Source organism: Syngnathus floridae, chromosome 7, assembly GCF_059516105.1.
Source record: "Syngnathus floridae isolate MCC-2025c chromosome 7, RoL_Sflo_1.0, whole genome shotgun sequence".
Lineage (NCBI taxonomy): Eukaryota > Metazoa > Chordata > Actinopteri > Syngnathiformes > Syngnathidae > Syngnathus > Syngnathus floridae.
In genome coordinates this window covers 2,163,829-2,178,196 of record NC_142419.1, presented here as the reverse complement: position 1 = coordinate 2,178,196, position 14,368 = coordinate 2,163,829, and the positions used below count along the sequence as shown (strand labels likewise).

The 14,368-nt window shown below is 44.2% G+C and overlaps 1 protein-coding gene across 20 annotated transcripts in view; it reads left to right on the top strand.

Annotated features, from left to right (window-relative positions):
• Positions 1 to 473: 473 nt before the first annotated feature.
• The window catches only part of brip1 (BRCA1 interacting DNA helicase 1), a 204,647-nt gene continuing 190,752 nt past the window's right edge, over positions 474 to 14,368 (top strand). For 3 of the 20 annotated variants that reach the window (XR_015859328.1, XM_088380208.1, XM_088380209.1), the window contains exon 1: positions 495 to 891. Coding sequence is in view for 15 of the 20 variants with exons in the window: in XM_088380208.1 (XP_088236334.1) it covers positions 802 to 891 (90 nt within the window). In the remaining 5 variants the exon portion in view is untranslated. Of the gene's footprint in view, positions 892 to 1,309; positions 1,369 to 14,368 lie in introns of all 20 variants that reach the window. The other 17 variants (XM_088380201.1, XM_088380196.1, XM_088380202.1 and 14 more) reach the window with 14 other exon arrangements.

Sequence of the window (14,368 nt, the reverse complement as noted above, 5' to 3'; positions counted from 1 at the left end):
CAGGTGACGGCGATTCCACTGACAGGGGGGCGTGGTCCTGTCGCAGGTGGTGCCAGCACGTGACACCTTCCTCTCCAGAGAAGACCCTCTCAAATAATGGGCTACACGGGCAGCAATCTACCCACATTTGCAGAAAATGGCAAAAAAAAAAAAAAATTTTACTTAAATTCCTAAAAAACCTACAATAAAAGCTTAATTGAGATAAGAGCTATGAAATGCATTAAAGTACACGTGACTGGATTTTTTCCCTTTTATCTTTATTGTCATAATTATTATAACTATTACAACTCAAGCCACATTAGTCATAAATTAATGCGCGCGTTCGTCAGAGCATTCTAAATCCGGAAGATGTCACTCTTCAAACTGTAAGTTTGGGACAGTTGTGTTGAAGTGAATCATTGGTTCATCATGAACGTGCCCTTCACACCCGCGACGAGGTAAAAAGAAGGAAGGAGAAGAAGAAGAAAAAGAAGGAGAAGAAGAAGACGAAGAACAAGAAAAAGCAGAAGAAAAAGCAGAAGAAGAAAATACTGAAGAAGAAAAAGCAGAAGAAGAAGAAGAAGAAGAAGAAGAAGCAGAAGAGGAAGCAAAGAAGAAACAGAAGAAAAAGCAGCAGAAGAAGACGAAGTAGACGTTTTCAGTTTGCGGGAAGTTGAAAAACGTTTTTCAATTTGCGGGAAATTGAAGACCTTCGAATGCCATCGAAGGTGGTCAAATGCACAGTCGGTGTCGGTACCTGGTCTACATCAGACGAAGCTTCAGTGTGTGGGTGTTAGTTAAACGTATTACAAAAGCAGCAACATGGCATCATCGTTGGAGTACATCATTGGAGGTGTGCGGATCCAGTTCCCGTGTAAGGCGTATCCATCCCAGCTGGCCATGATGAATTCAGTATGTAAAATAAACACGTTCATGTTAGCTCAAAAGAACGCGCTCAGTACGCTCAAGTTAAATGTTCGTGTAGACAGTCCATTGCATTGTGTTTATTACCATAATATCTGAGCGAAGCGATAAGAAGAAAGACTCATTACAAAATGAAAATACAAATATTTCCCAGGGATAAAAACGAGGAACAGATAAGCAGGCTTCACATAACATTGTTGAAACTGGGTGGTTTTTATGGCCTTTACGTTTCGTCTTATTTCTGTTTGTGTGCAGCATCACCAAATTGTGATATCTTTCATATCTCTTGAGGGTTGTGTTCAATTACTCAATGGGGAGTGCACCAGTCGTACTCCGCGGCATGAATCTAACACTGATTGTCTATGCTAACTTACTCAATGTGTGTTCGTTTTTCTTCTGTGTTAAGGAAGGTACAGTAATCCCTCGTATATCGCGGATAATTGGTTCCAAGACCACCCGCGATAGGTGAGGATCCGCAATGTAGAGAAAATATGTTGTTACAATATCCATAAAATACTTTTGTGAACCTTTATTGTACTTTCAAACACTGTATACTCTATTGTACTTTTAAATATGTCATTGTATTTTAAACACTTTTTAAAAATTTTATACGTGTCACGGCTCCTGCCTTGCTGACCGGCTGACGCGCCCCAGCAGCTCAGCAGCGAGGGCATCCGCACAAGACATTTAGACCATAATTTTCGGACTATAAGCCGCACCGGACTATAAACCGCACCAGCTAAAATTCGAGGATATTTGAGTTTTTTTCTTATATAAGCCGCACCGGACTTTAAACCGCACGTGCGCACGAGTTGTTTACAAGATAGACAGTACACAGAAAGCCTTTTTAAAGTTTTAATCATATTAACATTTTGTTGTAAACACGGAAGTAACAGCACTAGCTGGGGTAAAGTTTTAATAACACTAACATTTTGTTGTAAACACGGAAGCAACAGCACTAACTAGGCGGGTAAAAAACAACAACACACCAGTCAACAAAGTCACTGAGAGCCGTCTTTGTCTTCCTTCTGTCCACTGAAACCAGCAAAATCTTCCTCCTCAGTGTCCGATTGGCGCCAGATGTACATCGCAACACTCTTTCGCATCCTCTCTTTCGTTGTCGCTTTCATCGTCACTCTCGTCCTGAGGCAAATACACTCCTGAGGTTGTGCTCTCCTCTCCGTCATGCAGCAGACCGGCTTTTCGAAACCTGTTGTTGATGGTGGATTTTTATTGTTATTTATTTATTGTATTTTTAAACATTTTAAAGTGTAAACGTGTCACAGCTCCGCAGTGCTCTTGCCATGCTGAGCAGCTGATGCACCCCCGCAGTGCAGCGTGAGGGCATCTGCATATACATATCCTTTACACTTATAACAAAATGGCGGCGCGCACGGACGCAGCGGCTTACGGCTCTTCACGCCAGTGCTCTTTTCTCTTTACCTATCTTTTTTTATTTTTACTCTTTGGCACATTCTGTATTGGGAATCTCAAGTACCTCAGATCTACACTTTTTCACTGTACTTCTATGACCACTGATTGTACTTCTGCTGCTGTGTATGTATGTGTGTGTGTGTGGGGGGGGGTTGTGTGTTATGTCTGTGTTATGTCAATACTCTTATTACACACTGTGTGTGTGTGTGTGCGTGTGTGTGAATGTGAGAGAGAGTATTTTATTGTACAGTATTGCACATGTCTTATCAGCATGTTAGTGTTGGAATGACTGCAATGTGTAAGTGTGCATTGTCTGTGTTTATGTTGTGAATGAATATGTCAGAGAAAGAATTGTAAATTCAGTATGAGTAAGTTAGCTGTGTGTGTGTTGTGTGTGTTGTGTGTATGTGTGTGTGAGAAAGAAAGAGATTTATGTCAATGTCTTATTTAAATGTTCTTAGTTAAACTGCACATTGGAGACTGGTCAAACGCAATTTCAAACTTCTGTGCTAACCCTGTTACATAGAATTTTTGACAATAAAGTAAACTTGAACTTGAACTTGAACACTTTCCACTCGCTAATGGACATTGGATATCAATCACGGATATTTATTTCAAGTAACTTTCACCGCAAGCACAACATCCCAGACGAGATCGCGAGATCGCCGGGGTCTCCGTGGATTGTTGTTGGGTCTGGGAGGCGACGCAGGTGAAGAAGAGAGAGGAAGCAGAAGCGAGGCCGTCGGTCTGGCCTAATGCTAAGGCTACGTAAACAACCGCACAAGCGGCCTCTCCCGAGCCTGTTTCTCTCCAACGCCAGATCCTTGCTGCATAAAATGGATGACCTGGATCTACAGCTCACAGGGAACCGCTACGTCCGGGACTGTTGTGTGATTATTATAACCGAAACCTGGCTACACCCGGACATCCCCGATGCTAGCAGCTAGCTAGCCGCTCCCTGCTACGCGCGGACAGAAAATTGGACTCCGGTAAACGCAGGGGTGGGGGGCTTTGTATGTATGTGCACGATAACTGGTGCAACAATGCGACCATCGTAGGCAGCCACTGCTGTCCGGACCTCGAGTACATGTTAGTTAGGTGCTGGCCTTTTTTCTTCCCGAGGGAGCTAGCTGTTATCGTCATTGCTGTTTACATTCCACCCGACGCTGACGTAAGCAGGGCACTCTCTCTTCTGCTGAGAGCTGTGAGCGAACAACAACGGGCTCACCCTGACGGCTTTCACATTGTAGCGGGGGATTTTAACAAGGCCAACTTAAAGACTGTACTGCCAAATTTCCACTAGCACGTGAAGTGTGCTTCACGAGGCGAGAACACCCTGGACCATGTCTACACCAGCATCAAACATGCATACAGAGCCATCCCCCTCCCCCACCTCAGGCAATCAGACCATCTGTCCCTCCTGCTCTTCCCTGCCTACACCCCCCTCAGATGCAAACTCAGACCCACCTTAAGGACCATCACCTCCTGGCCTGAGGATGCACTCCACAAACTCAAAGACTGTTTTCAATGGACAGATTTGGACCTGTTCGACCACCAGGAGCTGGGGACACACACAGACACAGTTCTGGACTACATCCAGTTCTGCACCAGCAATGCGACTGTGACCAAAACCATCCGGGTCTTCCCTAACCAGAAACCCTGGATGTGCAGCCAGGTCCGCTCTCTCCTCAGAGCCCGCGACGCCACCTTCAGGTCAGGAGACAGAGCTCTGTACAGCGCTGCCAAAGCTGAGCTGAGGAGAGGAGTCAAACGGGCAAAAGCGGACCACAGACAACGCATCGAGTCCCGCCTGTCCAACAACAACGGCCGTAAGGTGTGGCAGGGCATCCAGGACATCACCAACTTCAGGGACAGTGCCGCTCAAATCGAAGACCAAGGCGCACAGCTGGCAGAGGAGCTAAACAGCTTCTTTGCTCGGTTTGGAACATCCCAGCAGCACTCCCCTGTCCCAACACTGCCCCCTCCCCCATCCAGCTCTGACATCACTCCACTCACTGTTCAGGAGCACAAGGGCAGAAAGGTGCTCCTTGTAGTGAATCCCAGAAAGGCCGCAGGCCCAGACGGAGTCCTCGACAAGGTGCTGAGGGCATGCGCTGAGGAGCTCGCCCCCACCTTCACCACGATCTTGAACCGCTCCCTGGCCCAAGCAACCGTCCCACCCTGCCTGAAAACCTCAACCATCATCCCAGTGCCGAAGAAATCGACCATCTCCAGCCTGAATGATTACCGACCAGTGGCCCTCACTCCGGTGATCATGAAGTGCTTTGAGAGGCTGGTTCTTCAGCACATCAAAGATTGTCTCCCCCCCCCCACACCTTGACCCCCACCAGTTTGCATACTGGACCAACAGATCCACAAAGGACGCCATCGCCGTAGCCCTCGACTATGCGGTGAACCACCTGGAGCAGCAGCAGAGCTATGTCTGGATGCTCTTTGTGGACTACAGTTCGGCATTCAACACCATCCTCCCGGACAGACTCACCACAAAGCTGGACACCCTCGGACTCCCCTCTCTCACATGTGCCTGGATTAATGACTTTCTGACCAACCGACCCCAGGCTGTGAGAGTTGGCCCCCACCTTTCCTCCACCCGTACGCTGGGCATCGGCTCCCCACAGGGCTGTGTGTTGAGCCCCCTCCTCTTCTGCCTCTACACTCGCGATTGCAGACCGGCTCACAACCACAACCAGATTGTCAAGTTCGCCGACGATACCACTGTGGTCGGTCTCATCTCCAAGGGTGATGAGGCAGCCTACAGAGAGGAGGTCCTGAAGCTGGCTGACTGGTGCTCAGAGAACAATCTCGCTCTGAACACCAAGAAGACTAACGAGATCATCATAGACTTCAGAAGGCATAGCCCTGAGCCAGCTCCCCTCTTCATCAACGGCGAGTAAGTGGAGAGGGTCCACAGCGTCAAGTACCTGGGCGTCCACATCTCTGACCGGATCTCCTGGTCAGAGAACATCACCACCATCGTCAAGAAGGCCCAGCAACGGTTACACTTCCTGAGAGTCCTCAGGAGGTACAACCTCAACACCGACCTGTTGCTGACCTTCTACCGCTCTTCCATCGAGAGTCTGCTGACCTACTGCATCACAGTACGGTTCGGCAGCTCCACCGCCGCTGACAGGGAGAAGCTGCAGAGAGTGGTGAAGGCAGCTCAGAGGATCATTGGCCGCCCTCTGCCGTCCCTTACGGACATTTACACTGCCCGCTGCCTCAGCAGAGCTAAGGCCATCTCAGCGGACAGCTCCCACCCTGGCTCCGCCCTGTTTGACCTGTTGCCCTCTGGAAGGCGCTACAGGCAAATGAAGACCAGGACAAACAGACTCAAAAACAGTTTCTTTCCCAAAGCCATCGCCGCCCTCAACTCCAACCGGCACTGATGACACTTTTCTCCATGCACTATTACCGCACTTTATCCGCACTACTGTATCGTATTATTCATTTGCTTTCCTATTATTCATTTACTTGACTGTGTTCCTTACTGTATCCCTCCTTAGTTTGTGGTGCTCCTAAGGACGGGGACACCGGGGCATCCTTCTTCTGTTGATTATTTATTTGTATCTATTTAGAACATGACTTGTACTTTTATCTACCTCTCATGCACTGAATGGAGGCCTCCAATTTCATTGTACTATGTAGAATGACAATAAAGGTTTTCTGATTTCTGATGTGATACACATATTTGTGTATCAATAAGTATTTATTAAACCATATACCGTATTTTTCGGACTATAAGTCGCGTTTTTTTCATCGTTTGGGTGGGGTGGCGACTTATACTCATGAGCGACTTATATGTGAAATTATTCACAAATTTTTACTTGGTCATTAACACATTACTTACTAGTATAGTTGATCACTTCACATGTTATTTTCACTTTAAACCTATTAAAGGGCGCACTATGGCTGTGGAAAAACGAGGCTCCACTGTACTTTTTATATCGTTATATGGGCCTGTGGAATAATTTGAACTGCAACTGACGACGTGGAAGAGCGATCCAGGGTGCTTGCATGTGTTGGCTCACATGTTGAGCTCTTGATTTGTGAAATAAAGAGCCGGTTGCATACCGTATCGTTTAGCCTGTTGTTTCTAGTTCGTGTCTGTTCTTGGTGTTGGATTTTGTCGAATAAATTTCCCCCAAAATGCAACTTATACTCCAGAGCGACTTATGTTTTTTTTCACTTTATTGTGCATTTTATGGCTAATGCGACGTATATTCCGGAGCGACTTTTAGTCCGAAAAGTACGGTAGTTATTTGAATGGTTTTGTTTATTTGGTTGTTTTATCAAAGACAAAGTCTGCTTTATTGTCGATTTTTTTTTTTCATATACCAAGACACACAAAGAGATTGAAATTACGTTCCCACTATCCCTCAGTGAGATAGTACACATATCCATACAAGCAACACAAAAAAACCCAAGAAGGCATAAACAATGAATAAATAAGAGTGTTGAATAAATGATAAATAAACAAATAATAATAAATAATAATAATAAATATAAGAGGAGCAAACAGACAGTGGACTTGGACATGGTGCTTTAAAGTGTTAATTGCTTTATTTGATGTTTTCTCTATTTTTTATGTTTTGAATATGTTCAAGATAAAGATATAAAAGCATGTTAAGTGATCAACTATACTAAAAATAACATGGGAAGTGGTCAACTATACCTTTAAGTGATGTCTTAATAATCAAGTAAAAATTTGTGAAAAAAAACATATATAAGTCGCTCCTGAGTATAAGTCGCCCCCCCACCCAAACTATGAAAAAAAAACCGCGACTTATAGTTCGGAAATTACGGTACTTTATAGTTAGCTAAAATGCAGAATTCAAATATTATTTTAAAATGTACCAATATGACTGACCAAATTGAAGAATATTAAGACTGTGACCAAGGAAAATGGACCAGAATCTGAATAAAGACTTTAGAATGTACTTTAGAATGCACATTTCAATATATATCTAGTATATTTAGCCAGATGGAAGTATTAATAACACTAACAAAATTTTTAAGTTTTCTCAAATGATCAAGTCCACACAAATGCATGTTTGGGTTAGATTAAGGTTGGGGTTGAACTTGATAGATCATCTTTATAAAGGCAGACCTAACAAGTCTTAAATCTTAACAGCAAGCACCATAACTGGCTAAATAAATCGTGTGTATAGGTGGACCTCTTATGGTTGAAATATTAAAAGGGAGCCCCATAACTGACTAAAAATCTCGTGTGTAAAGGTGGACCCCGCAAAGCCTGAGGGTTAGAAACAGGCCCCACAGGTGACTGAAAATCTAACATGTGATTTTGAATCATTGAAAGTGATTTTTAGTAACAAGATTTTTTTTGGGACTTGCCTGATTTTTTTCATAGTTCTTGGACCACTAGAAAGGGTGGACCCCACAACTCAGTAAAGTACTTTGGGTCCTGCTGAGGATGTGTGTGTGTGTGTAAATACACCGAGGTTTGAAATATATATATCAGGGCTGTGGACTCGGACTCGGGGACTCGGATTCGGTCATTTTTGCCGGACTCGGACTCGGTGCTGATTTTGACCGAGTCCACCGAGTCCAACAATAAAAAAAAAAAAATACGTTCAATTTTATTTTCATCATGCTGCTGAGAATGCGCGTAGGAATACTGTCCCTGCTTACGATCAATGCGGCCACGTTGAGTTGCACTTAGGCTAATGTTTACATTATGTACCAATGTCAAGGATGATTATGTCACCCATCTTATATCATTATTTTGATTTTGATCTAAATTAGCCTTGAATAAAGACGAAGCAGTCACATGAATTAACAGAAAAAATGGACAGCCGGACTCGGACTCGGACTCGGTGGTCAAGAGGCCGGACTCGGACTCGGTGCAAAAATCCGACCGAGTCCACAGCCCTGATATATATATATATATATGTATTATATACAGTATATACAGTATCTCACTAAAATGAGTACACCCCTCTCATTTCTGCAATGTTTTAATTATATCTTGTCACGGGACAACACTGAAGAAATGACACTTTCCTCCAACGTTAAGTAGTCACTGTAGAGCTTGGATAGCAAAGTAAATTTACTGCTACTTCAAAGTAACTCAAAATACAACAATGAATGTGTAAAATGCTGGCAACAAAAGTGAGTACACCCCAACTGAAAATGTCAAAATTGGACCCAAATGTCAATATTTTGTGTGGCCACCATTATTTTCCAGCACCGTCGTAACCCTTTTCGGTATGGAGTTCACCAGAGCTTCATGCCGCTGGAATCCTCTTCCACTCTTCCATGATGACATCACGGAACTGGTGGATGTTGGAGAGCTTACGCTCCTTCATCTTCCGTTTGAGGATTCCCCACAGATAGGGTTTAGGGATCAATAGGGTTTAGATCTGGGGACATGCTTGGCCAGTCCATCACCTTCATCCTCAGCTTCTCTAGGAAGGCAGTGGTCGTCTTGGAGGTGTGTTTGTGGTCGTTATCATGTTGGAATACTGCCCCGCGGCCCAGTTTACGGAGGGAGGGGATCATGCTCTGCTTCAGTATTCCACAGTACATGTTGGCATTCATTGTTCCCTCAATGAACTGTAGCTCCCCAGTGCCAGCAGCACTCATACAACCCCAGACTATGACGCTCCCACCACCATGCTTGACTGTTGGCAAGACACACTTGTCTTTGTACCGTATTGGCCCAAATATCGGCCCCCCAGATCCCCGGCTACTGTTTTTTCACATTTGCCATTCTCATCCCTGTATATATAGCCCCAAAATTTCACTTGTGCGCAGCGGTAAGTTAAAGGTTGCTGGTATCGACTGAGTATGTTGCTGTTGTCGTGTGGGTCTTTGACACAAACTGAGTCACACCACGGTTTTCGACCACAATCCGTTCCAGAAGGCGGTTCGAGAAGTGAATCGGTCGAATTCCAAATCTATTTTTCCCATTACAAATAATGGAATTTTTTTTAATCTGTTCCAAAACTAAAAGAAACGCCTTTTTAAGCATATTTTCATTTGTGCATTTTTGTCCGATCGCGCAACTGCAGCGCACCGCTGAACGCGTAACTGCAGCGCACTGCCAAACGCGCAACTATGGCGCGCTGCTGATCGCGCAACTCCACCGCGCTGCTCGCATTATTGTGACGGAGCCGTCGCTGAAATTTACAAACTATTTTTAAAGTGCTGATGTGCAGCTCAGTGGGCTAGTGGTAGAGTGTCCGCCCTGAGACTGGAAGGTTGTGGGTTCAAACCCCGGCCGGGTCATACCAAAGACTATAAAAATGGGACCCATTGCCTCCCTGCTTGGCACTCAGCATTAATGGTTGGAATTGGGGGGTTAGATCACCAAATGATTCCCGAGCGCGGCACCGCTGCTGCTCACTGCTCCCCTCTCCCCCAGGGGATGGATCCAAATCGCATGGGGATGGGTTAAACGCACAGTACAAATTTCACCACACCCAGATTTGTGTGTGACGATGGTCATTGGGACTTGGGGGGGACTTTACTTTCCAAAATTTAAGGAGACCTCAGTGCGCAAGGAGCTTAATTTGGTCCGATCGCGCTGGGTGCTCACTGTCACATTGCTTTAAGAGCGTCTTTGTGTTTTAGGAGGGCTTTCCTGCTCCCACTTGCTTTCTTTGGAGGCATGATAAGGGGTGAATACAATTCTCATAGTATCGGAAATACAATAACAAATGGAGTCAGTCGGTATCCGGGCCGCGGGGTCGGGTTTTCTCGGGTCCTTTCGGCTCATCTTGCGAGGTTCGACCTCCGAATTTTGTTCGACAACCGAAGAAAAAAAGTCGAGACTTTTTAGTTCGAATTCCGATTTGTTCGAGAACCGGGACGTTCGAAAACCGAGGTTTGACTGTACAGTATGGTCTCATAAAATTGGAATATTGTGATAAAGTTCTCTATTTTCTGTAATGCAATTAAAAAAACAAAAATGCCATACATTCTGGATTCATTTCAAATCAACTGAAGTATTGCAAGCCTTTCATTATTTTAATATTGCTGATTATGGCATACAGCTTAAGAAAACTCAAATATCCTTTCTCAAAATATTAGAATATTTCCTCAGACCAAGTAAAACAAAAAGATTTATAACAGCAAAACGAAATCAAACATTTGAAAATGTCCATTAATGCACTCAGTACTTGGTTGGTAATCCTTTTGCACGGATTACTGCAACCAATGCGGTGTAGCATGAAGGCAATAAGCCTGTGGCATTGCTGAGGTGTTATGGATGCTTCAATAGCGGCCTTTAGCTCATTTGCATTGTTGGGTCTGGTGTCTTTCAGCTTCTTCTTCACAATACCCCACAAATTCTCGATGGAGTTCAGGTCAGGGGAAATGGCAGCCCAATCAAAGACAGCAATGCCATGGTCAGTACACCATTCACTGGTGGTTTTGGCACTGTGGGCAGGTCCCAGATCATGCTGGAAAATAAAATCATCTCCTGCTTTTCAGCAGACGGAAGCATGTAGTGCTCTAAAATCTCTTGATACACATCTGCATTTACTCTGGACTTGACGAAACACAGTAGACCAACACCAGCAGCTGACATGGCTCCCCAAACCATCGCTGACCGTTGGAACGTCACACTGGATTTCAAACGACTTGGATTTTGCTCCTCTCCAGCCTTTCTCCAGACTCTGGCGCCTTGACTTCCAAATGAAATACAAAACTTGCTTTCGTCTGAAAAGAGGACTTTGGACCACTCTGCAACTGTCCAGTGCTTCTTTTCCATAGCCCAAGTCAGACGTTTCTTCCGTTGTCTTGAGTTCATAAGTATCTTGACCATGGGCATGGGAATACGGCTATTGTAGCCCATTTCCTGGACACGTCTGTGAACAGTGGCTTTTGATACCTGGACTCCAGCTTCAGTCCACAGTCTTTGAAGCACCCCCAAATTCAGGAAGCAACTCTTCTTCACAATTCTGTTAAGGCTGCGGTCATCTCTCTTGGTTGTGCAGCGTTACCTGCCACATTTCCCCCTTCCAACAGACTTTTTGTGGATGTGCTTTGAAACTGCACTCTGGGAACAGCTTGCTCTTTGAGAAATTTCTTATTGTGTCTTACCCTCCTGATGGAGGGTGTCAATGATGGTCCTATGGACAGCAGTCAGATCAGCAGTCTTCCCCATACTTGTGATTTAGTTTACTGAACCAAGCTGAGTGTTTTTCAAGGCTCAGGAAACCCTTGCAGGTGTTTCGAGTTAGACGATTCAAGTGATTAGTTGAATACCCAACTAGTATACCTTTTCATGATATTCTAATATTTTGAGATAGGATATATGAGTTTTCCTAAGCTGTATGCCATAATCAGCAATATTTTGAACCACTCTGGAACTGTCCAGTGCTTCTTTTCCATAGCCCAAGTCAGACCCTTCTTCCGTTGTCTTGAGTTCAGAAATGGCTTGACCAAGGGTGGGCAAGCTCTTTGAGTGGCGGGCCAAACTTGTTTCTAAATTTTGACCGGGGGGCCGAACCAGGAGCAGATGGATGTAGTGTTTGTGTGAAGTAATAGAAATGGCATGTAAAGGTCATTTCATAAAAGTACTTTTAGTGGGTAGTAAAGCATGGATATTCAAAAAAAGCTTTTTGAAAACAAATGCATTTATTAACAGCATTAAAAAAATATTTCACCAAAAAACTACTATCAGTGATTCTCATTAAATACGACACTGTTATTATGAATAATAGTTTCCACCACTTCACCGCTTGCAGGTCAGATTCATGAAATATGTTTATCTAATGAGGCGAAATCATATCAAACGGCAAAAATTCTGACCAAATACATCATCTTGAAGAATCAGTGAAAGGTAAAGAGGTAAAGACCCAATGATTGTCACACACAGATCTGGGTGTGGTGAAATTTGTCTCTGCATTTAACCTATCTCCGAAGGGAGCAGTGAGCAGCAGCAGTGCCGTGTCCGGGAATCATTTGGTGATCTAACCCCCCAATTCTAACCCTTAGTGCCAAGCAGGGAGGCAATGGGTCCCATTTTTATAGTCTTTGGTATGCCCCGGCCGGAGTTTGAACCCACAACCGTCCAGTCTCAGGGCGGACACTCTACCACTAGGCCACTGAGCTGAAAGAATACATCTAAATAAAATAATAAAGAAATCAATAGTATTGTTTGTCTCGCTTTTTTGCTAGTGCATCATGGTCTGGAGTAAAATTTGTTGTGGTAATTCTTAGGATAAAGCCGAGGTGTCGGTCCGTTAACCTAGATCTGTGACGGGCTTTGTTGACGTTCATGTGGCTGAACGTCTGCTCACACATGTAGGTCAAGCCAAATTGTCCACTCTTCTTTTTTTTAAACACTCGGCACTCAGTGTCCACCTTTCTTTTCCACGGGCCACTCATTTTAATGGAAGGATTCCAGGGGAAGGTTTCGAAATTCGGCAATGATGGAAATAGAGCGCGGAGTGCGCCGCGTCCGTACTACTTAGTACGTACACGCACTTGTGAGTGTGCACAGAGCTTTCTGACATGGCTTCCGGTAGTAAATGCGCGGGCGGGTGTTTCCCCATCTATTGGGGAAACATAGTAATTCCTGGGAAAATGACGCAAAAAAAAGTTTAATAACACAATTTATTCAGGTTTGGCGGGCCGGATTAAACGGCCTTGTGGGCCGGATGTGGCCCGCGGGCTGTAGTTTGCCCATACCTGGGCTTGACCATGGGAATAAGGCTATTGTAGCCCATTTCCCGGACACGTCTGTGAAGAGTGGCTTTTGATAACTGGAATCCAGCTTCAGTTCACTGTCTTTGAATCTCCCCCAAATTCTGGAAGGGACTCTTCTTCACAATACTGTTGAGGCTGCGGTCATCTCTCATAGTTGTGCAGCGTTTCCTGCCACATTTCCCCCTTCCAACAGACTTTTTGTGGATGTGGTTTGAAACTGCACTCTGTGAACAGCTTGCTCTTTGAGAAATTTCTTTTTGTGTCTTACCCTCCTGATGGAGGGTGTCAATGATGGTCCTCTGGACAGCAGTCAGATCAGCAGTCTTCCCCATACCTGTGATTTAGTTTACTGAACCAAGCTGAGTGTTTTTCAAAGCTCAGGAAACCCTTGCAGGTGTTTCGAGTTAATTAGACAATTCAAGTGATTAGTTGAATACTCTACTAGTATACTTTTTCATGATATTCTAATATTTTGAGATAGGATATTTGATTTTTCTTTAGCTGTATGCCATAATCACCAATATTACAATAAGAAAAGGCTTGCAATATTTCAATTGATTTTTAATGAAATCAGAATGTATGACATTTTTGTTTTTTTAATTGCATTACAGAAAATAAAGAACTTCATCACAACATTCTAATTTTCTGAGACAGTCCTGTATATACGTACATTTCATTGTTACTACTGTCCACTGTTGTGCCGTTTGTCAGGTCGCGGTTTGCTTTGTGTGCGCGCTGTTTGATTGACAGGTCCGGTGCGCTCCTTTAAGTTTGCCTCGCATCGTACGAGTAGCGGTTACGCAGCGGCATGGGGACTAACGGTCGCCAGCAAATGTACCATATTTTTCAGACTATAAATCGCGTTTTTTCTCATAGTTTGGGTGGGGGGGCAACTTATACTCAGGAGCGACTTATATGTGAAATTATTCACAAATTTCCAAAATTCAAAACTCCGCGATGTAGTGAAACCGCGATAAACGAACTGCGATTATTGCAATTTGAACTGCAACTGACATCAGCGGCGCGGCGCACACGCGCCGGTTGTTTACATAAAGGACAAAGGATTCAATCATGGGTTTTAATGACTTGGAGTGACAGATTGTTTGATAAAATTGTTGTTTATAATTATATGGGCCTGTAGAATAATTTAAAGGGCTCCGACGACAGCGGCGCGGCGCACACGCGGCGTTGATTCCATAAAGGCCAATCGATGTATTTAATGATTTGCAGACACATATAGTTTGATAATATTGTTGGTTATATAACAGTTTTTGATATATAATTTATATATTGTTATATGGGCCTGTAGAATAATTTGAACTGCAACTGATGA